The sequence below is a fragment of the Eleutherodactylus coqui genome, chromosome 13 (genome assembly GCF_035609145.1).
Source record: "Eleutherodactylus coqui strain aEleCoq1 chromosome 13, aEleCoq1.hap1, whole genome shotgun sequence".
Taxonomy (NCBI): domain Eukaryota; kingdom Metazoa; phylum Chordata; class Amphibia; order Anura; family Eleutherodactylidae; genus Eleutherodactylus; species Eleutherodactylus coqui.
Genome location: NC_089849.1, coordinates 3945763 through 3973209, shown reverse-complemented (window position 1 = coordinate 3973209; position 27447 = coordinate 3945763). Strand labels below are relative to the sequence as shown.

The 27447-nt window shown below is 53.5% G+C and overlaps 1 protein-coding gene across 1 annotated transcript in view; it reads right to left on the bottom strand.

The window, feature by feature from the left end:
- Positions 1-1891: 1891 nt before the first annotated feature.
- The window catches only part of PARD6B (par-6 family cell polarity regulator beta), a 26906-nt gene continuing 1350 nt past the window's right edge, over positions 1892-27447 (bottom strand). Inside the window, exons 2-3 of the mRNA XM_066587569.1 lie at positions 22064-22286; positions 1892-6533 (exon numbers count right to left, since the gene is read on the bottom strand). Coding sequence (XP_066443666.1) covers positions 5698-6533; positions 22064-22286 — 1059 coding nt within the window. The 3' untranslated portion in view covers positions 1892-5697. The remainder of the gene's footprint in view (positions 6534-22063; positions 22287-27447) is intronic.

Here is a 27447-nt window from a genome sequence, read left to right as displayed (position 1 = left end):
CATTCTTGTTTACATCCAGAGGGTGAAAGCAGTTCTGACCTGATACTTCTCACAGCTGAGGGTTTGCTACAATGTGTCCATGCTGGATAATCCTTTAACCCTTCCTCTGCCTGAAGAGTTAACAGTAGAGCCGCGGTGCGAGGAGGAATAATCCGCTGTAATCCCTTTCTTGGCTTGGTGCATCGCAGGCGCGGCGCCTGAAGGAAGGGCCTGGGACAGGCTGGTTCGGCCCCCCGCCCCGGTGCCAGGCTCCTGCACGGTTAATGCGCACCTCCAGACAGGACACAAACTTGCAACATGTGATTTATAAGCCGCTACATTCAAGGTCGCTGGTAGTGGAGGCGAGCGGCAGGGACAAGGCCGCGCCGTACAATCACAGGTGACAAGAGTCAGATTCAAAATGGCAGAGGGGGGTCTTAGATGACAGATGCCCCCCGAGGAGTGCCCCACCTGCTGCTGCCCTGTACTCCCAGCAGGAGAGGAAGCGATGATGTTGCGGTCCCTCTGGGGTGCTCATCCGTATTACGAATGCATAAGTCACCTATGGAACCTTCCCCACTCTACGCCCAAAATCTCCACCTTCATCCACCGTTGCAAATGCCGTACCACCAGCCGCGCCGCATTGTGCTTGTTGGGGTGGAATCAGCTTCATTCCTCATCCAAGTCCTGCAGATGTTGGGGTGGGATTTGCTGTGAGCTGCGGTGAAGGATCCCACCCGTGGGCCAGGTCCCCAATAGTCACAGTCAGCAGGATGCTCTCCAGATGATAGGACTACAACTCCCAGCATGGCCTGCCAACAGATGGATCGCCGCAGGGTGCGGGCGGCTGGAGTAAAGCATAGAGGCTTTAAAAATATTTCCATAACTAGACTGAGTATGACTCCTGCTCCAGTCACATCCAAAGCTGCAGTCAGGTTTTCCTGCCTCTGACATCCACCATAACTGCAATGAATTATACTCCAGTCACATTTGGAGCTGCAGAATTTTGCAGCCTGTGATTTGAAATCCATCAACACAATGTGGGCAGATAAACCCTTAAAGGGGTGTAGGTAGGTAGGTGTGTGTGTGCGCGCTACAGCAGTAAGCCTCAATTTACTGATCCTGATCCGCCACTCCCAGGGGTCGCCGCTGTTCTATCAGACATGTGACTACTGCACCCAATCAAGGGCTCTAGCAAGTGATCAGTGTGGTTAGTCATATGACTACGGCAACCAATCACTACGTCAACTGGAGCAGGGAGAGTTATAATCAGGAACAGCCGGGAACCAGGAAGATGAGTATTTACTGCTTTTGTTACTTTAAATGGGTTGTTCAGTTGTAAATGATTGATGGCCATGCCTTAGGGTGGGTCATCAATAGTAGATCACTGGGGATCTGCTGTCTGAGACCCCTGCCAATGAGCTCTTCTCTGGGCGATGCACTCACGCCCTGTGTTGCTTTCTGTAAGAAGCAGACAGCTCTGTTCCTAGTGTAGTGGCCAGGCTTGGTATTGCAGGCCAAGCACCCATTAAAATGAATGGAAACTTGACCTGTAATACCATTCCTGACCACTGTGTTAACAGAGTTCTTCTTTGCTTCCTGCAGAAATAGTCTCAGTGCACCAGCCAAGAGAAGAGCTGATCAGATGAGGCTGATGGTGAAGGACCACAGCAGATCTACTATTAATGACCCATAATGAGGACAGACCATGGTTTACAACTGGACAACCCCTTTAAATGGCCAGACATCCCCTTTAATCGCTTGGCTGATGCCAATATTCAACTCTACTGGCTCCGGCTTCCACATGTCACAGTTTTACCTCTGCTGTGGGGAATCCTGGGAGATGTAGTGTTGGCACCCCGCAGGTCTCCCGCTCCGCCCGCTGCAGCCCCCATTAAGAAGACACGAAGCGTCAGAATCTATCGGTTTATTTCTCCATTTGTAAAAATATAAGAGGTGACGTTCTGCGGAAGCAGCGATGAGCGGACCGCAGCCCATTATTGAAAAATTAAAACTTCATTTCGTGATACAAATGCGTAAATGTACAGAATCGTAGTAAAAATACTGACATCCCGCCGAACACATTCAGGACGCGCGAAGAAAAACACAATGTTCTCTTAGCCATAGAAAGAGCAGCGTCACATGTGACACACAGCAGGGGTGGGGGATAAGCAGGTAATGACACCTCAGGGGCGGGGCATAACATGACACCTCAGGGGCGGGGCATAACGGGTAATCCGGGTACAGTGGGGGCAGAGCATAGGACACCACACAGGCAGCCATGCCCCTCTGCTCAGTGATCAGCACATTACTGTGTCAGTGTCTCATGTCACATCCAAAGCTGCAGTCACAAATCTGTTGGACTCCATTACCAGAGAGAAGTGCATGCTGGGAACTCAGATAAATTACATTCACATCTGAACTCCGTGCACCAGTCTGATTTCAGGTCCTATACTCTAGTCACATCCAAAGCCACAGTCACAACCCTGCTGGCTTACTATTGACAGCAGTGCATTGTGGGAGTTCACATGCCCACTCCGCCAGATCTGAGCTATTTAGGTCACATGACTAGCTGTAGATGCAGCTCTGAATAGGACTAGAGTAAGATAATGTATCTGCACAGCTAGTCCTACCACAATAATTCCATAATGCTCCACCCTCGAGCTGCAGTGCACTATGGGAAATTTAGATAGATTTTTTTCCTTTCACATTAGACTACATCACCCGCCGGGCCGAACAGCGAGGAGGCTCAACCCAAATACTGAACCAACTGGGAGAAGCAGGCTTGTGCAGCTCTGGATGTGACTGGAGGACAAGAGATAACCTTAAATCAAACACAGAGAAACAAATCTCCTGCAGTTAATGGACATTCCATCTGACAACACAGCGAGACTAATGAGACCCCGGGACTCCGTCAGGTCAGGGAGCGGCCCCCTCCCCCACCCCGTCATTGTCTTTAATGGGTTAATTCTGCTATTTGTGCATCAACCAATCGCTTCACTTCTCAGAACTATAACAGTCATGTGATCAGAAATGTCGCCGCCATGGTGGTCACAGATTTGTGCTTCTATGGAGATTACAAAAACAACTTCTTAAAGGGGAAGTTCACCAGGAATCACCCACTGATGGCCCCATCGTCCTGGCACTATTCAGGTCATGATGTGTAGAAAGTGGAGCTCCCCTTTAAGGGACTTGTGTTACATCATGTGCATATAATCGTCATCTGCAGGGGGGCGGGGAGGCTTTCATGACACATGGGGGGCACTTAGTATTAAGCCCCGCCTTCAGAATAACGGACTCTGGGGGATTATATCCATTAAAGAGAACAAAGAAAGATAAATCCTCTGCATTACTGGTCGCACGCCAAGATGGCGGCATCACGTACGCGGCCCGGAACTCAATCAGTGGTGGATCGCATCGTCTCAGTACCTTGTGCGCCACGTGTGGTCTGTTCCCCTTCAGTAGGGATCGGGGGAGGGGTATAAATAGGGGGATTGTGGGTAATCTTGTGCTTGAGGCCTTTCCTTCATCTGCGGTCAGATACAGATTATACAACGGCAATAAATTATACACCAAGAGCAAAACATTCTGCGGCCTAATATGAGCTCCGCCCCCAAGACGCCAACCGAGGGCGGTCCTGAGGAATAAGGAGGGAGGAGGGGAATCCTGGCCGGCTATGCTCCACCTCCGATCTACATGACTCATTTACAGCCTGCATCATCCTCCAGAGCTGAAATCTCCCAGCATTCCCTGCGTGTTCAGTGTGATTTGGAGGGCAGCGGACGCCCATGTTGGGTAGAAAGTCCGATACGTGTCCAGGCCTAAAGCTTAGCGGCCGTGTTCCCAAATTTGCGATTATGGATGACTTGGGGGGATCAGAAGCCCCCATGTAGTGGTCAGAACTGAGGGTCGCGTCCAGCGCTGCTCCCAGTACTGCAGATACAGGTGGTCTGAGAAGGAGACCCTGGAAAGAAGACGGGACAGCCCCCCATTAAAGGGGCGGTCCAAGGGTTAAAATAAACAAAACATGTCTGCTTTCTTCCACACACAGCACCCCCCTCATCCGTGGGTTGGGTCTGGTATTGCAGCTCAGCTCCAATTCACTGCAATACCTCACATAATGCTGGAGTGAAGGGTGGCGCTGTGTTTTGAAGAACACAGCCATGTTTCTCTAACCTGGATAACCCCTTTAAACACGCTCGCCTGCAGGGATACTTGGAGCGGAGCTCATCTTAGCGGACCGGGTAGAAAGCGCCGGCGCAGGCCATTAACCCTTTCATAAACAGCTTTATATAAAAATCATAACCCATCTATTATAGCAGCATCAGTGTTATAGAGTATATACGTCTGCAGTTCTAGATGAAGCACGGGTGCCATGCGGATCGGGGGGGGTAAGGGGAAGAGTCGGGCTGCACCCACAAGTCACGCGGTCCTCTGATGTCACACGTAGCACCGTCCACACCGCAGCCCTAGCCACATGATACGGGACACCAGGGCGGGCGGATACAGCAGAAATGACACATGAATGCAACAGATCGGGTAACCCCAAATCCTTAGTCAAAGCCATGGAAGACCGAGCTGCCGCCTACACACAGGGCCCACGCTGGGGGCCACACAAGGAGCCAGCAGGCCATTGGGTTGCAGGCCTACTGGACAGCCATTGCCCAGGGGCTGGAGAGGACGTTTTGCCCGTCACCATGTGTAAAGGCATCTTGCTCCCTTCCCGTGGGTGTCTGATCCATCACACCGCTACTTCAGATCAGCTCTAACTGGTAGGGAGCCAAGGGACGGGCAGGTGCTCCACCAATTAGAGGGCACCGACGGGCACGGGCGTGTAAAGGAACCGGTCACATTGTCTTCTGTACAATCCATTTAAGGCATGGAGCTCTGAAGCGTGTCCGAGCCTGACCGCGGGGCCCCAGCCCCAAACTCAGAGCACCTTACATGCAGTCAGGCCCAGCCTCACTTCCGGGCTCCATACATTAAACATATGATGAAGACGACCGTGTGGACGGCCCCTCGCTCACCGGCCCCCAGACTCCATACATCCTCGGTGCATAGACCACAGATCGGCCTCCAACCAGCCGAATGCCCACATGTGCAAACTAACCCAGTCACAGGCAACTATATACATTAAATTCAGGCGGGCGCACATGGCCCCTGCTGGGTACGGAGCCCGCGCCAATCAGGGGGGCGAGAACGGTTAGCATCCAGAGGGCCAATTACCACCCAGTACCAGGTCCGTCCCAAAAATACTCCAGTGTAGAAAACCAACAATTCCGATCAATGCACACGGACGCCGGCAGACAAACCCTCGCCAGTCCGCGACCGCGACGCAACACAAGCTTGGTTGTTTTTTTTTTTTTGCTTGAGCTGGAAACAAAGATACGAAAATACAAAATGCAGGATTTCGTGTCCGCAGACCCGGGCGCCGCATCTGCTCTGTCTTGGCGCCGTCGGGGGAGGGGGTCGTTTGTTCGCTGATGGAATGTAAAACCAACATAAAAAAAAAAAAAACACTTAATTTCTTTCCTTCATTTCACAAAAATAGAATTCTAAGCTCTGTGGCGACGCGAACGGCGGATGATAAACTATACAATATATATATATTCAGAAGAATAAAAAATGATCTGCAGGTAAATGTCACGAATCAAAAGGCTAAAAAAAAATAATATATGTGCAACGAGGCAGCGCCAATCGCCACGTCCGATCCGGCGTTCACAGTGTAATAATGGTGCCATCTTCCTCCAAGATCTTCGTGTCGTGGTTATGGCCAATGTGGTCCAGGCTGCCCGAGCTGGCAGACAAGTGCGTGCGGTACGTCGAGGATATAAATCCGTTCTGCGGCGACTCGTGGTAAGAGTCATGTTGAGTCAAGGACTCCAGACTCTCGGTGGACGGCGCCGCCCTGGGGATGACCGAGGTGCCGCCCTCCTCGATGATAATGTCCTCGTCGTCGCTCTGCGCCTCCTCGGGGTGGTAGTTCTGGATGATCTGCTGCGGCGGGAGGTTGCTGTACGCGCTCGTGCTGCTGTCCGTCGACTGCCCAGAGCTGCCGGAGTTCCTGCTGTTGCGTACCACGTTGTTGCGCTGGTTGGCTGGCCGAACCGTTATGATCAGGTTGTGGCTGTTGGCGATCATCATATCGGTGACTTGGTCCAGGCTCTTCCCGGAAACTTCAATGCCGTTGACCTCGAGTACTTCGTCGTTGACGGCCAACAATCCGGTGCTTTGCGCGAGTCCTCCGGGAACGAGCCTGGAGATGAAGATGCCCGGCACTTTCTCCAGACCGTGCGGCGTCACACGGACGCTGGAGCCGTCGCGGATGTAGAAGCCCAGGGGTTTCTCCATTCCGTGTTTGTAAAGCCGCACTCTGCGGTGGGTTTCAGGGAGGATATCGACATCGATGATGGAGGAAACCGGCCTGAAGTCGCTGGGCATCCCGATGACGAGGTGCGGCTTCTTCTTGTTGATGTCCGGACGAAGAACAGTTGTCAGTACGTTCTTCTTTTTGGTCAGGGTGTCGGTGCCAAAGGCGCTGTAGTCCGCTTCTTCTGTGGGAGGAAGAAAGAGAAGAAGTCAGAATATTCCAAGAAAACATCATGAGGTCATCGTGAACGGGAAGCTTCTGCTGCCGACGTCCCGGATCCAGCGGGACACATGTCCATACAGGACTACACAAGAGCCCCCCATGCTTGAGACCACCAGTGTCAGAGGATGGAGATTCTGGGCCCACACCTACCAGAGCTCACAGTGCTGACCGTGTGAGACCCTGCCGTCCTTGGCTAGGGACCGGAGGGGAGTTGCTAGCCTCTGTGCCATTCTCTCTTGGATCCACCAGTTTGAGGGCCCGTTGTCTGTCTACCAAGAGGGCCACCACAATCTTCCGTACTGGTAGCGTGTTGGACTACAACTGCTCTCATGTGGTCAGCAGGACGCGCCTCAAACTACCGCTACATAGTTACTTAGGTTGGGACTTTGTATCCATTTTTACTTGTCTATACAGTAAAGTGCGTCAAGCTCATGCCACTTCTTACACTTGGCATATGCCTGGCAGGTCCGTGCGCCAGAGTAAAGTCTATGCCACTTTCTGGTGTAAACTATCGTAAATGTGACGAGTCCTTGAAGCCCCACCACCTTCTTAGCCCCTACAGGACGTAAACCTTCATCCTGGGTGGGAAGCAGTTCCTCTCTATGGACACAGGTTTGTGTTCTCTAGATTGTGTGGATTCGGAAGCTGAGCCCGCACCATCTGCAGTGGGGAGAGCTGCGACTGAGGGGCCGCCTCCTGCTGCAACAGCGGGGATCAGTGAGAACAAGCATCCCCGCTGTTAACCCCGGGACGGACGGCACATAATATAAGTCCCCCCTCCAGGCCCTGCACACAACCTTATCCCGGGATTGGAGGGTGGCTTTAACCTCAGTGTCAGCCCCACATGATGAGAACCATCATGGACCTCCCCACCAGGGGGCGCTGAATGGACCGTGGCACTTCCCGCTCATCTGGATTATCAGGACATCTGGAGCGTCGGATGTTTCCTGTGTACCCGGCGCTCTCGGACAGACGCAGGTCATCACCGACGATTAATGTTTTACTTTAGCGCTGCAGGATCTATAATATGAATTATATATCCGCTCGGGGAGATGCTTACCGCGCCGCCAGCGAAGGTGAAATCAGAGGCCGAAGATGTGGAATCCGAGCCAACAAACAGCCGCTCCGGGACCAGTTATACAACGCTCCATCGGATGCCAAAACATGTCCTGCTCAGCAGGCCGAGCCGCAGCAAACGGGTGACGGGGGCGCTGCAGAGTCAGACATGGCCGGAGGGCCACAAATTTTACTTTGAAAGGGGTTTAAAAAAAAAAAAAAGTCCCCCCCCCCCCGCCTTACTGCAGCTGTAGTGGGCGCTAACATGCCCCGCCCACTTCTTGTTATGCAATCATGTGACAAACATGATCCGCAGCGATCACGCAGGAGTCACACGATTACACATGTGGAAGTCAGTTGGGGGCCGAGTACAGACATGGGGATTATTTCCAAAGGAGGGTATTATTAGTGAATGGGGACAAGAGGGCAGTAGTACTGAGTGGAGGCAGAAGGGGGTATTATTACCGAGTGTGAACATACAGTAGGCATTATTGGGGAGGGTCACTATAAGCAGCACTTACTGCATGGGGCCTACAGGGGGCACAAAAACAAGGACAATATTGCTATGTGGGGCACCAGAGGTGGCATTATTACCATCTTGGGGATTACTGAAGCCATTACTGTGTAGAGGTGTAAATAATGTAAGGAGGGTGATGTAAAAGCAAGGAGCCAAGGATGTCTGTATGTCAGATTCCACAGACAAGTTGAGGCCGGGAGAAGTGGTCATAGCAGTCTGGGCCGGATTCGGAAGAAAAGGGGAAGCGAATAACTACGTCAGAGAGAATGTCAGCTGTGATTATTTGCATGGTCTGCAGAGCCGGTGTGTACAGTTGTATAGTCCCTGTTTACACGGTTACAGACAAAAGGCCCATTTACACGGAGCGATGATCGCTCAAACGACAGTGACAGCTTTAAGCAACCATTTTGCATAAACTATTAAGCAGCTACTCAGCTACTTAAGAGCAATGAAGTGTGCAAATGAAGCCTTAGCTGAAAGCAATTAATAGCCCAAGGGCTCTTATCTGCTTTCAGTTCCTTTGTTCTACAGCGGTACACAATGCTATCAGCACTCCCCGCGGAGAACTGCTGATAAGACTCAATGACGATTTTTAGGTTGGACTGAATTTAACAATCAGCTAGCAGTGCCCGATGGCCGCAACGATTATCGCTCAAACGATCGCTTTTTAGCAATTTTTGAGCGATCATTGCTCCGTGTAAATGGGCCTTTACTGCCACATGTGTGCGAAACCCTGCAGAAGCGCCCAATTAACTGGAGCCAGCTCTGTTGCTCAGATGGCTGAGGGTTTGGTACAATGTACCAGAGCAGGCATCCTGGAGTCCCAGCTGGTAACTCTAAGGGCACATTCACCTTTGCGTTGGCGGCTCAGGTCATCTGGAGAAATGCTAGAGGTCAGCTGGACCGCATGTCAGTGAATGGAGCCCATGTGGCACAGTTGGCTTTAGTGTGGGCAGAGTCCAGAACATCTGGATGAACCCTTACACCCTAAGCGGCGCGAGCAGGAGGTCATGGTGGGTTCCATTCAATAACAGCAAGCAGATATCAAGAAAGTGAGAAGGAACTGAAACACAAGGTATAACAGAAAGCTCCTCCCATCCGCTTGCAATGGGGATACAGTGCCGCCATAAACACGGCCAGAATACGCATTTTAGTCATGAGGTGGACAGTGCACACAGCTGCTCCCAGAATCCTCTCAGTGGAGACGGCAGGTAAACAGAATCCGGCGGGACAGGTTGTTCCGTACACACCTGACAGGTATGCAGGCCGCGCCTCCCACACCTGAGGGCTGTCATTCTGTGGCATCCAGATCGGGTTATATAACCAGCTATATCAGCGCTCACCTTTACCCTACATGACCGGGCGATGACATCACCAGGAAGCGAGATACCTGACCCCCCCAGTATCTGCAGGAGTGACACATACCTCACCAACGGGCACAGCGCCAGTCACCTGACTCCCCCACCCACCTTAACTACGCGCCACTCTCCCTCGTCACCGTGCCGGGCTTCATGTTACAATGACTAATGCTAACAAACCCGCCGCCCGTGCCACTGACCCTCATGTCGCTACCCAACACTAAAGAGCGGGCGCCATGGGCCTGCGCTGAGCTGTTGTACTATGGCAGGTTGTTACAGGAACCCCGGATGATCCGACTGCCGCATCCAAGGGGCCGACGCCGTCCTCATCAGTAAACCGTAATCGCTGCATAACCAGCGCGTCTGAAGATCGGATCTGCGCTTCGTTATTAACCCCCTGATGACTTCGGGCACACAGGCCCCCCTCCAGCGTCGGGGCCAGTATGGAGAGGAGCTGATCCCACTCCATACACCGAGGGTCCCGGCTGTCTCTACAGCCGACACCCGCCTGCAATCAGCGCTGACGCCGTTGGTGGCCGTTAGCCCTTTACCTGTCCTGATAGAGGCATTTAAACGCCCCGCTTGGAGTTGAGGGGTCCCACACGCCCGCGATGACATCACAAGGTGCTGTTGGGTTGTCATGGCAGTCCAGGGCCTCCTGAAGACCCCCAGCTTATTAGGACGGGCCTGTACTAATGGAACGCCCGCAGGAAAACCGCAATATGGAAGTAGATGGTACAAGCGATCAAACGAGTGTGAGTCCTAGAGGGGCAAGAAATATATATTTGGGAAATAACACACCTCCCCCGCCCTCAGACAAGAGTTACTTTTCAAAAGTTGGGAGGCGAAACTGAAAATAAGTTTTTTTTAAAAAGTCTGCGTCATTAACCTTTCACCTGCCGACCCCAGAGCGGGAAGCAACTGCCTGCATCCACGGTTACAATTTTGGAACATTGGCAGATAAAAGGTTAATGAGTTAAAGGGGCACTCCGATAATAAGTTATCACCTGTCCACCGGAGGTCTAGTAGTCCAACCCCCACGATCTCCGGAATAGGGGTCCCATTCCCCATTTGAACGGGTTGGAGGTGGAGGGTGCCGTACTCCGCCTACAAGCTCCACCGCCGCTCCGTTCACACAGCGGACCCCAGTTCTGGCGATCTGTGGCAGGTGGAGGCAGCCGGCCCTCACTACTCTAGCATATATTACCGGAATACCCTTTTAAGTCCACTGCTTGCGGTCAGTGAATGGTAACACTTGTATCCAATCTGGATGATCCTCTGAGAGCCAACTGTAACAAACCCTCAGCTGTGAGAAGCATCGGGTCTGTTCAGGTAAATAAGGACATCCAGAGAAGACCTCGCAGGTATTGGGTACAGACTAAGGGGGGAGCGTCAGCACAATGCCAGGCTGCGGCAGTCAGCCATGAACGCTCTTCGATGACTCGAGTACGAGTGTCGCTGCGAGTCATCGCCTTCACGCACACAATGCTTTGTCGCCGACATCCTTGACAGGACCCTGCGAACAACAACCCCCATCAGACGGCACACAGCTCCCCCCGCACCGGCTCAGGGTGACGTTATCCGTGGTGCAGGGCCGTGCCAGGCGCCAGACATTCCTAAGACTATTACATTCCGGGCACCGGCTGCAACCTGCCGGCCCCCAGACGGCCCCCCGATTACAGAAGCCTTTATCTATGTGCCTGGTGGGGAAGAAACCATCAACGTCTGCTGCAGCCGTGCTAGTATGGGGGCCGCTGCTAGAATACTGCACTGCAATACCAGTATCACACTGTATATAAGCAGCCAGAGCTATGGGGGCACACGATGCTACAAACAGTCCTATGGTGAAAGGGACGACTGGCACCGGGTGGGCGCTGCTGTAACACAAGGGTTAAACATTCACTACGTGGGTCTAAACCCAGGAACCCGCAGACCCCGATCACACCGCAGTATCCGAAAGGGCCTCAGGGACGTGACTGGTGCTCCTCGCCGCAGCGTATACGGCGCTGATGTACAAGGATCGTTGCTTTTTGACCCGGATTCCATGTTGTGTTCGGCACGCAGATCCGCAGCAGTCGGCATGGAGGCCAACCCAACGGCGACTTATATTAGCGCGAACGTGGCTGTAAGTCGTCTTCACACCGAGCGGATTTTGGTGCAGATTTGCTGGGTTTTTTGGACCTTGGGGATGAAATTTGTTATGATCTCGTCCGCACGGCCTGTACTGGGGGCCGACACACGCAAGCGCGCCCGCGGGGGGGCCGACACACGCAAGCGCGCCCGCGGGGGGGCCGACACACGCAAGCGCGCCCGCGGGGGGGCCGACACACGCAAGCGCGCCCGCGGGGGGGCCGACACACGCAAGCGCGCCCGCGGGGGGGCCGACACACGCAAGAGCGCCCGCGGGGGGGCCGACACACGCAAGAGCGCCCGCGGGGGGGCCGACACTGTACTAAAGTGTTAACCAGATGTGGGAAGTGTTACACAGTGAGAACTCTTCCAGGGATAGAAGGGTTAATAGTTTATTTTTGTCAATTACCAAGAGACGTGTAATCAGCGTTTGGTGCGCCGTCCGTCAGCTGCAGCGGTTCGGGGGATGCGCAAGTCGGGTTTAGACACGATTATCACTCTTGAGCGCTAATTGTTGTGATCGCCCAAACGCTGAGCGGCCACCTTGTGCTGCGAGCGGGGGAGCAGGAGGCATGCTGGGAGCCCGGATGTATTCTGCGCTCCGAGCGGGGTATGGAGAACAGAGCTGGACCGCGGAATGAAGCAATAGTATCCGCTGTCTCCCGCTGTGAATCCCTCATAAGGCTCATCATCATCACGCTGACAGACAACGATGAGCTTAATGATAACTGCCGGATGTCAGCGCAGCCGGACAACGATTATCGCCCAGAAGACGGCATTAAGTGATTTTTGAGTGAAAATCGTTGCGTCTAAGAGGGCCTTTACACAGACGGATACTGCAGGATGAAGGTGTGTGATGAACCAATTATACCCAACAGCTGATAATCATCACTCATATGTAGGATGAACTGACACAGATACAGCTGTGCAGGAGGCTTGGAAGTGGGTGAAGAGCAGCCAAACTGCTACGAAGGGGAGGTTGTGGAAGACAGTTTCATGTCTCAGGTCATACACTATGGCAAGACAGAGCACAGCAATATGGTAGTTATCCTGCATCAGCACGGTCTGAAACAGGCAACGATGAGGACCAAAGACGCAGCAGTCGGCCAAAGAAACTAAAGTGCACCAGTGTCATCCGCTCAGAACTGGCAGCCACCAGTGGGACCCCGAGACACCCATTAACTGACCAGAGACATATGGTGGTCTTCAGGGAAGAATCGTAGCCAGCAAGCCAACATAGAAACAAGGCCAAGTGACTCAACGGAGCACAAAAACAGGAACTGGGATGGAGACAAATGGCAGTAGGAGCTCTGGACTGAGGAGTCACACTGAAACACAAGGTAGTCTTTTTGGTGAAGGGCTGAAGAGCGGTACAGCAACGAGTGTCTGCAGGCAGCAGTGAAGAGCGGTACAGCAACGAGTGTCTGCAGGCAGCAGTGAAGAGCGGTACAGCAACGAGTGTCTGCAGGCAGCAGTGAAGAGCGGTACAGCAACGAGTGTCTGCAGGCAGCAGTGAAGAGCGGTACAGCAACGAGTGTCTGCAGGCAGCAGTGAAGAGCGGTACAGCAACGAGTGTCTGCAGGCAGCAGTGAAGAGCGGTACAGCAACGAGTGTCTGCAGGCAGCAGTGAAGAGCGGTACAGCAACGAGTGTCTAGAGGCAGCAGTGAAGAGCAGTACAGTAACGAGTGTCTACAGGCAGCAGTGAAGAGCAGTACAGTAATGAGTGTCTGCAGGCAGCAGTGAAGCATGTTGGAGAGCGGTACAATAATGAGTGTCTGCAGGCAGCAGTGAAGAGCAGTACAGTAATGAGTGTCTACAGGCAGCAGTGAAGAGCAGTACAGTAATGAGTGTCTGCAGGCAGCAGTGAAGAGCAGTACAGTAATGAGCGTCTGCAGGCAGCAGTGCAGAGCAGTACAGTAATGAGTGTCTACAGGCAGCAGTGCAGAGCAGTACAGTAATGAGTGTCTACAGGCAGCAGTGAAGAGCAGTACAGTAATGAGTGTCTACAGGCAGCAGTGCAGAGCAGTACAGTAATGAGTGTCTACAGGCAGCAGTGAAGAGCAGTACAGTAATGAGTGTCTACAGGCAGCAGTGAAGAGCAGTACAGTAATGAGTGTCTACAGGCAGCAGTGAAGAGCAGTACAGTAATGAGTGTCTACAGGCAGCAGTGAAGAGCAGTACAGTAATGAGTGTCTACAGGCAGCAGTGAAGAGCAGTACAGTAATGAGTGTCTGCAGGCAGCAGTGAAGCATGGTGGAGAGCGGTACAGTAATGAGTGTCTGCAGGCAGCAGTGAAGCATGGTGGAGAGCAGTACAGTAATGAGTGTCTGCAGGCAGCAGTGAAGCATGGTGGAGAGCAGTACAGTAATGAGTGTCTGCAGGCAGCAGTGAAGCATGGTGGAAGCTCCTTTCAAGTTTCGGGCTGCATTTCAGTACATGGAGCTGGGGATTTGGCATCCTCAATGCTGAGAAATATAAGCAGACACTTAACCATCGTGCAATACCGTCAGGGAGCCGTCTGATTGGCTCCAAATGTCTTCTGCAGCAGGACAACACCCAGCCGATGTCATTAAGAACTATCTCCAGCGTTGGGAAGAATAAGGGGTCCTGGAAGTGCTGATGTGGCCCCACAGAGCCCTGATCTCACATCATCCAACTGTCTGGGGTTACATGGAGAGACAGAAGGATCGGAGCGAGCCGACCTCCACAGAAGATCTGGGCTTAGTCCTCCAAGATGTCTGGAACAACCTCCCTGCCGAGTGGCTTCAAAAACTGTGTGCAAGTGTATCGAGGAGGACGTCACACCGGATACTGATGGGATTTACATTTCTCTTTTCTTTAGTCACTTTACAGTTTGTTAATTGACAAAAACTATTAACCCTTTGGTTTCTAGAGGCGTTCCTTACCCCCCCCGCCCAATACTTGCAGAGTGCTGCAGCCCCGGCCCGCAGGGATCACCCATACGGATAATTCCTGGTAACCCAACAACATTGCTTCACTCTGCAAATCCTATATTCCCACTGTACTCCAGTCACCTCCAGAGCTGCAGTGACCATTAGTCTGCAGCAGCGCCTACAGCACCACAAGGCGCAGCATGACAGAACCGGGGTGGTAGAATAACCCGCCGTCACTAATCCAATGATGGGAAACCCAGAGGAGCGCCACCCTGCAGCACATCGGGGACTAGCGCCTGGACGGGAGGACGGCGGCAGAAAGATGAAATCAATATGGAAGTGCAGGGAGGAATCGGCGGCGGCCGGCGACCAGCTTGTCCTTATATGCCCTTTACCATGAAAGGAAACACGAATACCTGCTGCTGGGCGCCGGCCAACTGCACCCCGGAGTCACATCCACCCTGTGTGCTTCATCTGCGGAGGAACAATGGCTCCTATTGTAACCCGCCGCCTTATTAAATATGGATACACAGGCAACCGAGGGGTTAACGGAGGCAGCCGCAGAGAGCAGCCTCCATATTGGTGGTCACCCAGCTACGAATAAGGAGTCCACGGAAGAACCCCTCGGTCCAAGGACTGCGGCGTGCGACACGAGCAGCGCTGCGCAGTGATGACGATGACACAGCGGGACGTCACCTCCTGGAGGAAGCGGTACCCCAAGTCCTGGGTGTAGGGGCGAATCACATGGTGAACACACTTTGGGCTGCGGACCTACTCCAGCCGGGACACAACCGTACACGCGCTGCGGACCTACTCCAGCCGGGACACAACCGTACACGCGCTGCGGACCTACTCCAGCCGGGACACAACCGTACACGCGCTGCGGACCTACTCCAGCCGGGACACAACCGTACACGCGCTGCGGACCTACTCCAGCCGGGACACAACCGTACACGCGCTGCGGACCTACTCCAGCCGGGACACAACCGTACACGCGCTGCGGACCTACTCCAGCCGGGACACAACCGTACACGCGCTGCGGACCTACTCCAGCCGGGACACAACCGTACACGCGCTGCGGACCTACTACAGCCGGGGACACAACCGTACACACGCCGCGGACCTACTACAGCCGGGGACACAACCGTACACACGCTGCAGACCTACTACTACAGCCGGGACACAACCGTACACGCGCTGCAGACCTACTACAGCCGGGACACAACCGTACACGCGCCGCAGACCTACTACAGCCGGGGACACAACCGTACACGCGCCGCGGACCTACTCCAGCCGGGGACACAACCGTACACGCGCTGCGGACCTACTCCAGCCGGGACACAACCGTACACACGGTGCGGACCTACTCCAGCCGGGGACACAACCGTACACGGTGCGGACCTACTCCAGCCGGGGACACAACCGTACACGGTGCGGACCTACTCCAGCCGGGGACACAACCGTACACGGTGCGGACCTACTCCAGCCGGGGACACAACCGTACACGGTGCGGACCTACTCCAGCCGGGGACACAACCGTACACGGTGCGGACCTACTCCAGCCGGGGACACAACCGTACACGGTGCGGACCTACTCCAGCCGGGGACACAACCGTACACGGTGCGGACCTACTCCAGCCGGGGACACAACCGTACACGGTGCGGACCTACTCCAGCCGGGGACACAACCGTACACGGTGCGGACCTACTCCAGCCGGGGACACAACCGTACACGGTGCGGACCTACTCCAGCCGGGGACACAACCGTACACGGTGCGGACCTACTCCAGCCGGGGACACAACCGTACACGGTGCGGACCTACTCCAGCCGGGGACACAACCGTACACGGTGCGGACCTACTCCAGCCGGGGACACAACCGTACACGGTGCGGACCAACTCCAGCCGGGGACACAACCGTACACGGTGCGGACCAACTCCAGCCGGGGACACAACCGTACACGGTGCGGACCAACTACAGCCGGGGACACAACCGTACACGGTGCGGACCAACTACAGCCGGGGACACAACCGTACACGCTGCGGACCTACTACAGCCGGGACACAACCGTACACGCTGCGGACCTGCTTCGCCCGGGAACATGACCATACACGCACGCTGCGGACCTACTACAGCTGGGGACACGACTGTAGACGCACGCTGCAGACCCACTACAGCCGGGACACAACCATACATGCTGCAGACCTACTACACTTGATACACCACCGTACACGCACGTTGCGGGCCTACTCCACCCGGGACACGACCATATACGCGCATGCTGCGGACCTACTACCGCTGGGGACACGAACATACACGCACGCTTCTCACAATGGCGCCATGTAAAGGAACTAACGAGCAGCTGACCAACGAGCTCATAGAAACGCGCGCTGACTGACGCTCGTGACATCCAGCCAATATCTGGTATTACAGAATGGTCGCTCTTGTGAATGGGCCCCCCCTGCAGTGCTACAATGGTGGCCGGCCGTGGCATCCCGACTGCCCCGAGTCACGCTCCAGGCAATCAGTGGCATTCCAGGACCAACTTTGTATGTTGGCGCAATCCCTCTAAGTGTCAATTTAACGTCCGCTACATCTGTACGTAATATCCGTAGATAGTGCGCACACGCACAACGTCCATCGCACGCGCTCCCAGACCGGACAAACCGGGATGTCAGCTCCGTGCGGCGCTCCAATGTCAGACTGATCTGCGTCACTCAGAGGCCGTTCACATTTAGTCGCAGAGCGCCGGATCCGCCGTTTAACAGCTGGATGGAGCGCTGGAGATAGAGTTACTGCCACGAATGGGAGGACGGACACCGGCGCCGCGCATCCTTTATTCAGCACGTGAAATCTACACTCAACCCGTCACCCACCGCAGGTCGCTCGCAACACTACCGGGGCGACTCCTTCACCGCTACCCACACGTGTCAGACTCCTCCCCCTCCGACATTCAGGGTGCGTCACACGGCATCGATAAAACCGCGCACAAAGTGCAGCAAAACTGCAACAAAAACGCAGGCGGATTCGCCAAAGACGTTTTTGTGTGAATGCATCCTGGGATGGCGCCATTCTGAGGCCCGATCGTCATGCGGCATTACGAGGAGACCGGCACTCCTTAAGCGTCCAACCAGAGAATAATCCAGGAGTCCTAAACCGTCCTAGACCGCGCCGCATACTGCAGCCGCCACATTGGTCGCGTAACATCTCCGTCCCGCGTGGGAGGGGGTTCACGCAAGGTGACGTATATGTACGCCATACGGACGGTGGGGGCTTGGAAGCGGCGCCATTCGCAGTGTGAGCTAGCTGTGACTGATAGCTGGCCTCCTGCTACAATAGCAAGGATTGGCGAAAACACCAATCGCCGCTGTTAACCCCTTACATGCCACGATCAATATTATTAGCAGTATGTATGGAGTTCACAGAGCAGGTGAGCTTCCCGTGACATCATCGGCCGAGCGCCATGTAATCGGGGAGGGCCGACGGGTTGCCCTGTAAGTCATTAGTGATACCATGACGCTGAAGCGCCCCGCAGGCACGCGGGAAAAGGGAAAATCTGTAAAAAAAACCTTTATATAAAATTATTGCTGTAATTGTACCGACCTGCAGAAAAAGGTGAATGCGGTTCAAAAAAACATTATATGAACCCCAAAATGACACCAATAGACGCCAGCGCTCACCAGACCAACGAGCCGCGTGCGGCGGCGGAACAAACAACCAAACACGTGGCTTGTGAGAAGTGGAGATGAAAATTGCAAAAAAATCATCATGTCCTTAGGTCCAAAACCAGCCGTGTAACTAAGGGGTTAAGGGGTCGCTGGCGCCTTAATATATGCCCACAAGGGGTTAATCACTGCATTACAGACTGGGTGGGTCTCAACACAAACAAGGTGGTTTCCATTCACCAACAGCAAGCAGAGGTTCTTAAATATGGCGATGAGCTGAAATCTATCAGAAAGCTGAACGCTCCCAACTAGTGATGAAGCTTTATACCGTACTCGTCCGCAGCCACACAGCCACCTCGGGGCCTTGTCGTTGCCATCAGCAGCACGCACATCACCAAGGCCGTGTTATCAGTGTATCATCTACAGTCACCAGACAACACCAGATCGTCGCCACGGCGGCCAAGCGCCGGGCCGCCTGCAGGCAAGGCTGCGGCCAAGCGCCGGGCCGCCTGCAGGCAAGGCTGCGGCCAAGCGCCGGGCCGCCTGCAGGCAAGGCTGCGGCCAAGCGCCGGGCCGCCTGCAGGCAAGGCTGCGGCCAAGCGCCGGGCCGCCTGCAGGCAAGGCTGCGGCCAAGCGCCGGGCCGCCTGCAGGCAAGGCTGCGGCCAAGCGCCGGGCCGCCTGCAGGCAAGGCTGCGGCCAAGCGCCGGGCCGCCTGCAGGCAAGGCTGCGGCCAAGCGCCGGGCCGCCTGCAGGCAAGGCTGCGGCCAAGCGCCGGGCCGCCTGCAGGCAAGGCTGCGGCCAAGCGCCGGGCCGCCTGCAGGCAAGGCTGCGGCCAAGCGCCGGGCCGCCTGCAGGCAAGGCTGCGGCCAAGCGCCGGGCCGCCTGCAGGCAAGGCTGCGGCCAAGCGCCGGGCCGCCTGCAGGCAAGGCTGCACCGCCCACATGCATAGTACCTGGCTGTGGACAAACACTGCACCAGTAAGAGGAAGCTATATGCTCAGTTTACACCTTTCATCCTGAGCTTCCTGGTTCACCAACAGAGCAGCAGTGAAGAACGACACCCGGGGAAAGGCACATGTATACAAGATTCATGGCCAGTGGAAGATGAGCGACGCCCCTTACAGGTACTGCAGTGTTAATGACTGGCGGCGCCCGCAGTAATGCGGTCCGGGGAGAATTGAAGAAAAGCTCCGATTCTAAGAGTGCATTATGTCTGGAAACTGGGGAACAGTGAACAGACGCGATGAAGACGTCCTGGCAGCGCCGGGCTGCAGAGATCGCCTCCGGGCGAACACACATTGCATCTGGAACGTGTCGTGTGAGAAACCCAGCTCAGCGGCCGATTGCGACACTAATATAGTCAGCCCATTATAAGCCGCGCGTCAAGAAACCTGGTAGACGAATGCAGGTCACATGACTGCGGCGTCACGGCGGACCCACAGTGGGCGCTCCGGGAAACCTGGGAAGCTTTAAGAAAAAGAACCCTTAAGAGCCCAAAAGAAAGACGTTTACATGAGACGCATCCGACCGCCACGAAGACGAGTCACCGGAGCAGAAAACACAAAGTAACCGCTGAGCTCGCAGGACGCGCGTGGGGGAGGTGTTATTCCCGAGTCCGCAGGACGCTCGTGGGGGAGGTGTTGTTCCCGAGTCCGCAGGACGCTCGTGGGGGAGGTGTTGTTCCCGAGTCCGCAGGACGCGCGTGGGGGAGGTGTTGTTCCCGAGTCCGCAGGACGCTCGTGGGGGAGGTGTTGTTCCCGAGTCCGCAGGACGCTCGTGGGGGAGGTGTTGTTCCCGAGTCCGCAGGACGCTCGTGGGGGAGGTGTTATTCGACTGATGGAATGAAATAAGTACAAAAAGTTACTAAATATTTTCTGTGGAGAAGAGAAAACAGAGGCAGCGGCGCACAAAATACCACATTACTGCCCCACCCACTGCGACGCCACGCAGGATCGCTTACATGTGAACAGCTCTGAAGTACAAGGTTACCAACATCATGTGACAGGACAAATAGTTGTAGGGGACCCACAGGGCGGATACTAACAACGTCCATCATATCTACTGCAGCGGAAGGGAATCCCAATGCAGAGAAACCAAATTACAGGAGCCGTGACATATAGAAACAGTATGGGGGGGGGGGGGGGGGGGGGGACCGGATCACTGGGGGTCCAACTACCTGGACCTGCGAGACCAAATGCAGCAACAATGCACACTTACCTCCACTCCATCCACTTACATACATTACTTATCCTGTACTGATCCTGAGTTACATCCTGTATTATACTCCAGAGCTGCACTCACAATTCTGCTGGTGGAGTCCCTGTGTACATACATTACTTATCCTGTACTGACCCTGAGTTACATCCTGTATTATACCCCAGAGCTGCACTCACTATTCTGCTGCTGGAGTCACTGTGTACATACATTACCTATCCTGTACTGATCCTGAGTTACATCCTGTATTATACTCCGGAGCTGCACTCACTATTCTGCTGCTGGAGTCACTGTGTACATACATTACTTATCCTGTACTGATCCTGGGTTACATCCCGTATTATACCCCAGAGCTGCACTCACTATTCTGCTGGTGGAGTCACTGTGTACATACATTACTTATCCTGTACTGATCCTGGGTTACATCCCGTATTATACCCCAGAGCTGCACTCACTATTCTGCTGGTGGAGTCACTGTGTACATACATTACTTATCCTGTACTGATCCTGAGTTACATCCTGTATTATACTCCAGAGCTGCACTCACTATTCTGCTGGTGGAGTCACTGTGTACATACATTACTTACCCTGTACTGACCCTGAGTTACATCCTGTATTATATCCCAGAGCTGCACTCACTATTCTGCTGGTGGAGTCACTGTGTACATACATTACTTATCCTGTACTGACCCTGAGTTACATCCTGTATTATACTCCAGAGCTGCACTCACTATTCTGCTGGTGGAGTCACTGTGTACATACATTACTTATCCTGTACTGCTCCTGAGTTACATCCTGTATTATACTCCGGAGCTGCACTCACTATTCTGCTGGTGGAGTCACTGTGTACAGACATTACTTATCCTGTACTGCTCCTGAGTTACATCCTGTATTATACCCCAGAGCTGCACTCACTATTCTGCTAGTTGAGTCACTGTGTACATACATTACTTATCCTGTACTGATCCTGGGTTACATCCTGTATTATACCCCAGAGCTGCACTCACTATTCTGCTGGTGGAGTCACTGTGTACATACATTACCTATCCTGTACTGATCCTGAGTTACATCCTGTATTATACTGCAGAGCTGCACTCACTATTCTGCTGGTGGAGTCACTGTGTACATACATTACTTATCCTGTACTGACCCTGAGTTACATCCTGTATTATACTCCAGAGCTGCACTCACTATTCTGCTGCTGGAGTCACTGTATACATACATTACTTATCCTGTACTGCTCCTGAGTTACATCCTGTATTATACCCCAGAGCTGCACTCACTATTCTGCTGGTGGAGTCACTGTGTACATACATTACTTATCCTGTACTGCTCCTGAGTTACATGCTGTATTATACTCCAGAGCTGCACTCACTATTTTGTATGCTTTGCAACTATAAAATCCCAGTACTCCCTGCTTGTTCAGTATCTGCACACAACTAGTTGTAGTGAGTTGCATTCTGGGAAGTGTCACGATTTGGCCAGGCTCGGTGTCCCCTGTATTACAGGAGCTCAGCTAAACTGTAAGCGGGTATCCAGCTACAAACTTGCTGACTGTTTCCAATAAAACAATCTCAGTAATGTGTCCACCTGAGACGTGTGTGTATACCGGTCACCACCGGGGGGAGCAGGTGTGCGTGCGTGCGTGCGGCGTTACCTTTCCTCTGCAGGAATATCCGCAGTAAGGGGTTGGCGGTGGTGATCGCCTTGTGGTAGTTGTCGTCGTTGTTTATGGGCAGCAGGTCCCCGTGGATGTCGGCGTAGCCCACCAGCACGTCCACGTTGGGGATCTTGTGGACATGCTGCAGTAATCCGTAGAATTCGTCAAACTTTCCTGGTTTGGACCTTTCCAAGGCGAAACGCCGGAATTCTGCGCCAAACTGTAAAGACAAAGGAAAAGATTATTAGCATGCGTGAAGCGCAGAGCAGCCAGCAATCCAGGAGAGGCGAGCTGACGCACGTCCAACGTTTGGGGGGCAGTGAAGACCAGCGCGGTCCAAGCGTTTCACATACCTACGGACATCAGCCCCCCCAACACTTGCATGGGTGGAGCCAAGTTATAAAGCTAATCCCCCCCATTCACGGGTACGAGGGAACATTACGATGACTGGAGGTCCAACTGCCGGGGCCGTCGCAGATCCCCACAACAGGGGTAAAGCTGGCAGCAGACCCACTGATACAATGTAGCAATCCTCAGTCCTTGCCAATAGGATCTGTGACTCCATGTTTCCACTTTCTGTTTTGCGCCCCCATCTGTCGTCAGGCGGCCCGACACCTTGTTCCTCTCCGATGGGACACACCTATGTGTGACTAAGAGGTCAGTGCGCACATTCTGCCCGCGGGAGGAAGGACAATGCCGAGCGCCTGAGTCAGGCAGATAAACACCGAGGCTTAGGACAAATACCTGGCCGTGCCTCATCTGCTGCAGGTATGCGGCTCGCAAACACTAATTAACCCCTTCAGCGCCGCTAATAACAAGAATAGGCCGCCGAGTAACGCTGCAGGAATCCACTTCACCCCAGAATGTTAGCGGTGGAACGCTGAGGTCACGCCGAAATGTGGCCAAACTGGATGCGACGTCCCAGCCGTAGAGAGGAGGGAAAGGCCGAAGGGATCCGCAGAAAGAAAGATATCGGCTCGTGCGCCGGGCTACACAGCCGCAAGAAACACGGAAACAAGCGAGCCAAGTCCACGAGCTGCCGAGAAAGCGGAGAGAACGGTAGTGTGCCGCAGACACAGCGGGTAGAACGCCAGCGGCGCGTGTATATACCACGTATACGGGAATGTACCACCGCGCATATATCACACACACGTATACGGGAACATGCCGCCGCGTGTGTATATATACCATGTATACGGGAATGTACCACCGCGCATATATCACACACACGTATACGGGAACATGCCGCCGCGTGTATATATACCACGTATACGGGAATGTACCGACACGCATATATCACACACACGTATACGGGAACATGCCGCCGCCGTGTATATATACCACGTATACGGGAATGTACTGACACGCATATATCACACACACGTATATTGGTACATGCCGCCGCCGTGTATATATACCACGTATACGGGAATGTACCGACACGCATATATCACACACACGTATACGGGAACATGCCGCCGCCGTGTGTATATACCACGTATACGGGAATGTACCACCGCGCATATATCACACACACGTATACGGGAACATGCCGCCACCGTGTATATATACACCACGTATACGGGAATGTACCGACACGCATATATCAAACACACGTATACGGGAACATGCCGCCGCGGTGTATATATACACCACGTATACGGGAATGTACCGACACGCATATATCACACACACGTATACGGGTACATGCCGCCGCCGTGTATATATACCACGTATACGGAAATGTACCGACACGCATATATCACACACACGTATACGGGTACATGCCGCCGCCATGTATATATACCACGTATACGGAAATGTACCGACACGCATATATCACACACACGTATACGGGAACATGCCGCCACCGTGTATATATACCACGTATACGGGAATGTACCGACACGCATATATCACACACACGTATACGGGTACATGCCGCCGCCATGTATATATACCACGTATACGGAAATGTACCGACACGCATATATCACACACACGTATACGGGAACATGCCGCCACCGTGTATATATACCACGTATACGGGAATGTACCGACACGCATATATCACACACACGTATACGGGAACATGCCGCCGCCGTGTATATATACACCACGTATACGGAAATGTACCGACACGCATATATCACACACACGTATACGGGAACATGCCGCCACCGTGTATATATACACCACGTATACAGCAATGTACCACCGCGCATATATTACACACACGTATACGGGAACATGCCGCCGCCGTGTATATATACACCACGTATACAGGAATGTACCACCGCGCATATATTACACACACGTATACGGGAACATGCCGCCGCCGTGTATATATACACCACGTATACGGGAATGTACCGACACGCATATATCACACACACGTATACGGGAACATGCCGCCGCCGTGTATATACCACGTATACGGGAATGTACCGACACGCATATATCACACACACGTATACGGGAACATGCCGCCGCCGTGTATATACCACGTATACGGGAATGTACCGACACGCATATATCACACACACGTATACGGGAACATGCCGCCGCCGTGTATATATACACCACGTATACGGAAATGTACCGACACGCATATATCACACACACGTATACGGGAACATGCCGCCACCGTGTATATATACACCACGTATACAGCAATGTACCACCGCGCATATATTACACACACGTATACGGGAACATGCCGCCGCCGTGTATATATACACCACGTATACGGGAATGTACCGACACGCATATATCACACACACGTATATTGGTACATGCCGCCGCCGTGTATATACCACGTATACGGGAATGTACCGACACGCATATATCACACACACGTATACGGGAACATGCCGCCGCAGTGTATATATACACCACGTATACGGAAATGTACCGACACGCATATATCACACACACGTATACGGGAACATGCCGCCACCGTGTATATATACACCACGTATACAGGAATGTACCACCGCGCATATATTACACACACGTATACGGGAACATGCCGCCGCCGTGTATATATACACCACGTATACGGGAATGTACCGACACGCATATATCACACACACGTATACGGGAACATGCCGCTGCCGTATATATACCACGTATACAGGAATGTACCGACACGCATATATCACACACACGTATACGGGAACATGCCGCCGCCGTGTATATACCACGTATACGGGAATGTACCGACACGCATATATCACACACACGTATATTGGTACATGCCGCCGCCGTGTATATACCACGTATACGGGAATGTACCGACACGCATATATCACACACATGTATACGGGAACATGCCGCCGCCGTGTATATATACCACGTATACGGAAATGTACCGACACGCATATATCACACACACGTATACGGGAACATGCCGCTGCCGTATATATACCACGTATACGGGAATGTACCGCCGCGCATATACCACACACATGTATACGGAAACATGCCGCCACGTGTGTATATACCATGTATACGGGAATGTACCGCCGCGCATATATCACACACACATGTATATGGGAACATGCCGCCACGTGTGTATATACCACGTATACGGGAATGTACCGCCGCGCATATATCACACACATGTATACGGGAACATGCCGCCGTGTGAATACGGGAATGTACCGCCGCGCATATATCTCACACACACGTATACGGGAACATGCCGCCGCGTGTGTATATACCATGTATACGGGAATGTACCGCCGCGCATATATCTCACACACACGTATACGGGAACATGCCGCCGCGTGTGTATATACCATGTATACGGGAATGTACCGCCGCGCATATATCACACATACATGTATACGGGAACATGCCGCCGCGTGTGTATATACCATGTATACGGGAATGTACCGCCGCGCATATATCTCACACACACGTATACGGGAACATGCCGCCGCGTGTGTATATACCATGTATACGGGAATGTACCGCCGCGCATATATCTCACACACACGTATACGGGAACATGCCGCCGCGTGTGTATATACCATGTATACGGGAATGTACCGCCGCGCATATATCTCACACACACGTATACGGGAACATGCCGCCGCGTGTGTATATACCATGTATACGGGAATGTACCGCCGCGCATATATCACACATACATGTATACGGGAACATGCCGCCACGTGTGTATTATATACGGGTACATGCCGCCGCCGTGTGTATATACCACGTATACCCAGCCAGGGTTATTCCGATTCCTGGGAAGGCCTGAGTGAGCGCTGCAGATACGGCTCCACCTCCAGTATGTGAGCCCGTCGGAGCCCCCCGCCCCTGCTGTCCCCATCGGCTGACCACTATGTAACCGCAGTCCTGTTTTATTCCCCCTGTATTGGAAGCGCTGCACAATATGTTGGCGTTATATAAAGATTATTATTACACCGCCGCCCCTCTATCACCCCAGCTAGTAGCATCGGACTCCTTTGGTCTTCAGATCTGCAGCGATTCCTGACATCCTCCTCCGACCCCTTTCACTGATGAGTTGTTCCCACAGGATCCCCTTTCGCTGGATGTTTTCCCTGATCGCGCCATTCTCTGTATACTCTCCACACCGTTACATGAGAAACCCCCCGCGGTTGGCAGTGAGACCCCGGCTAGTCCAGCACCGATGACCGGCCTCGCTGGAAGTCGCTCCGATCGCTGGATTCTCCCAACTAATGTGGATTCACACTGAAACTGATCCACGGAAAACTGGTCATGTGATTTTATGCCGCACTCCGGGGTCACGGGGAGAATTACCATACAGGGGGGCGCCAATCATGAGAGGGCCGGGGGTCTAATAAAAGGGGGGCGTTCAGCGTTGACGGATCTGCTGCTCCTCCATGTCTGACAGTATACACACACATGTACACTTACCCCCCCTCTATCCCGCTGTCCTTGCAGTCACTGGTGGCAGCGAGTCATCTGTTTACCGTCAGGCAGGCATCTAGTTGAGGTAGGTTCGCTCTGCGCTGCCCTCAGGGGTCAGCAGACGATCTGATAGTACTGCAGGTGCCGCAGAGATGCCCGCGGGTGCAGAAGTCACTCGCAGTGAGCCGCATCCATTATGGCAACTCTGCGCGATCACATGACACACGCAGAACAGTCCTGATGGAAGCGGTCGCCGCTGAACAGGTCTCCACACCTTCCTAACAGACTTTGTGCTTCAATTCTCAAGATCTCTGCTTGCTGACAGTGACTAGAAGCCTGTTAGATCCCTCAGCCTCATTCCTCACAGCTGAGGGTTTGCTACACTGCAGCTGCTCCCCTCTGGGTTAAACTACCTGGACTGGTAACACTGCAGCAAACCCTCAGCTGTGAAACCACGCTGTCCGTACACAACCAGA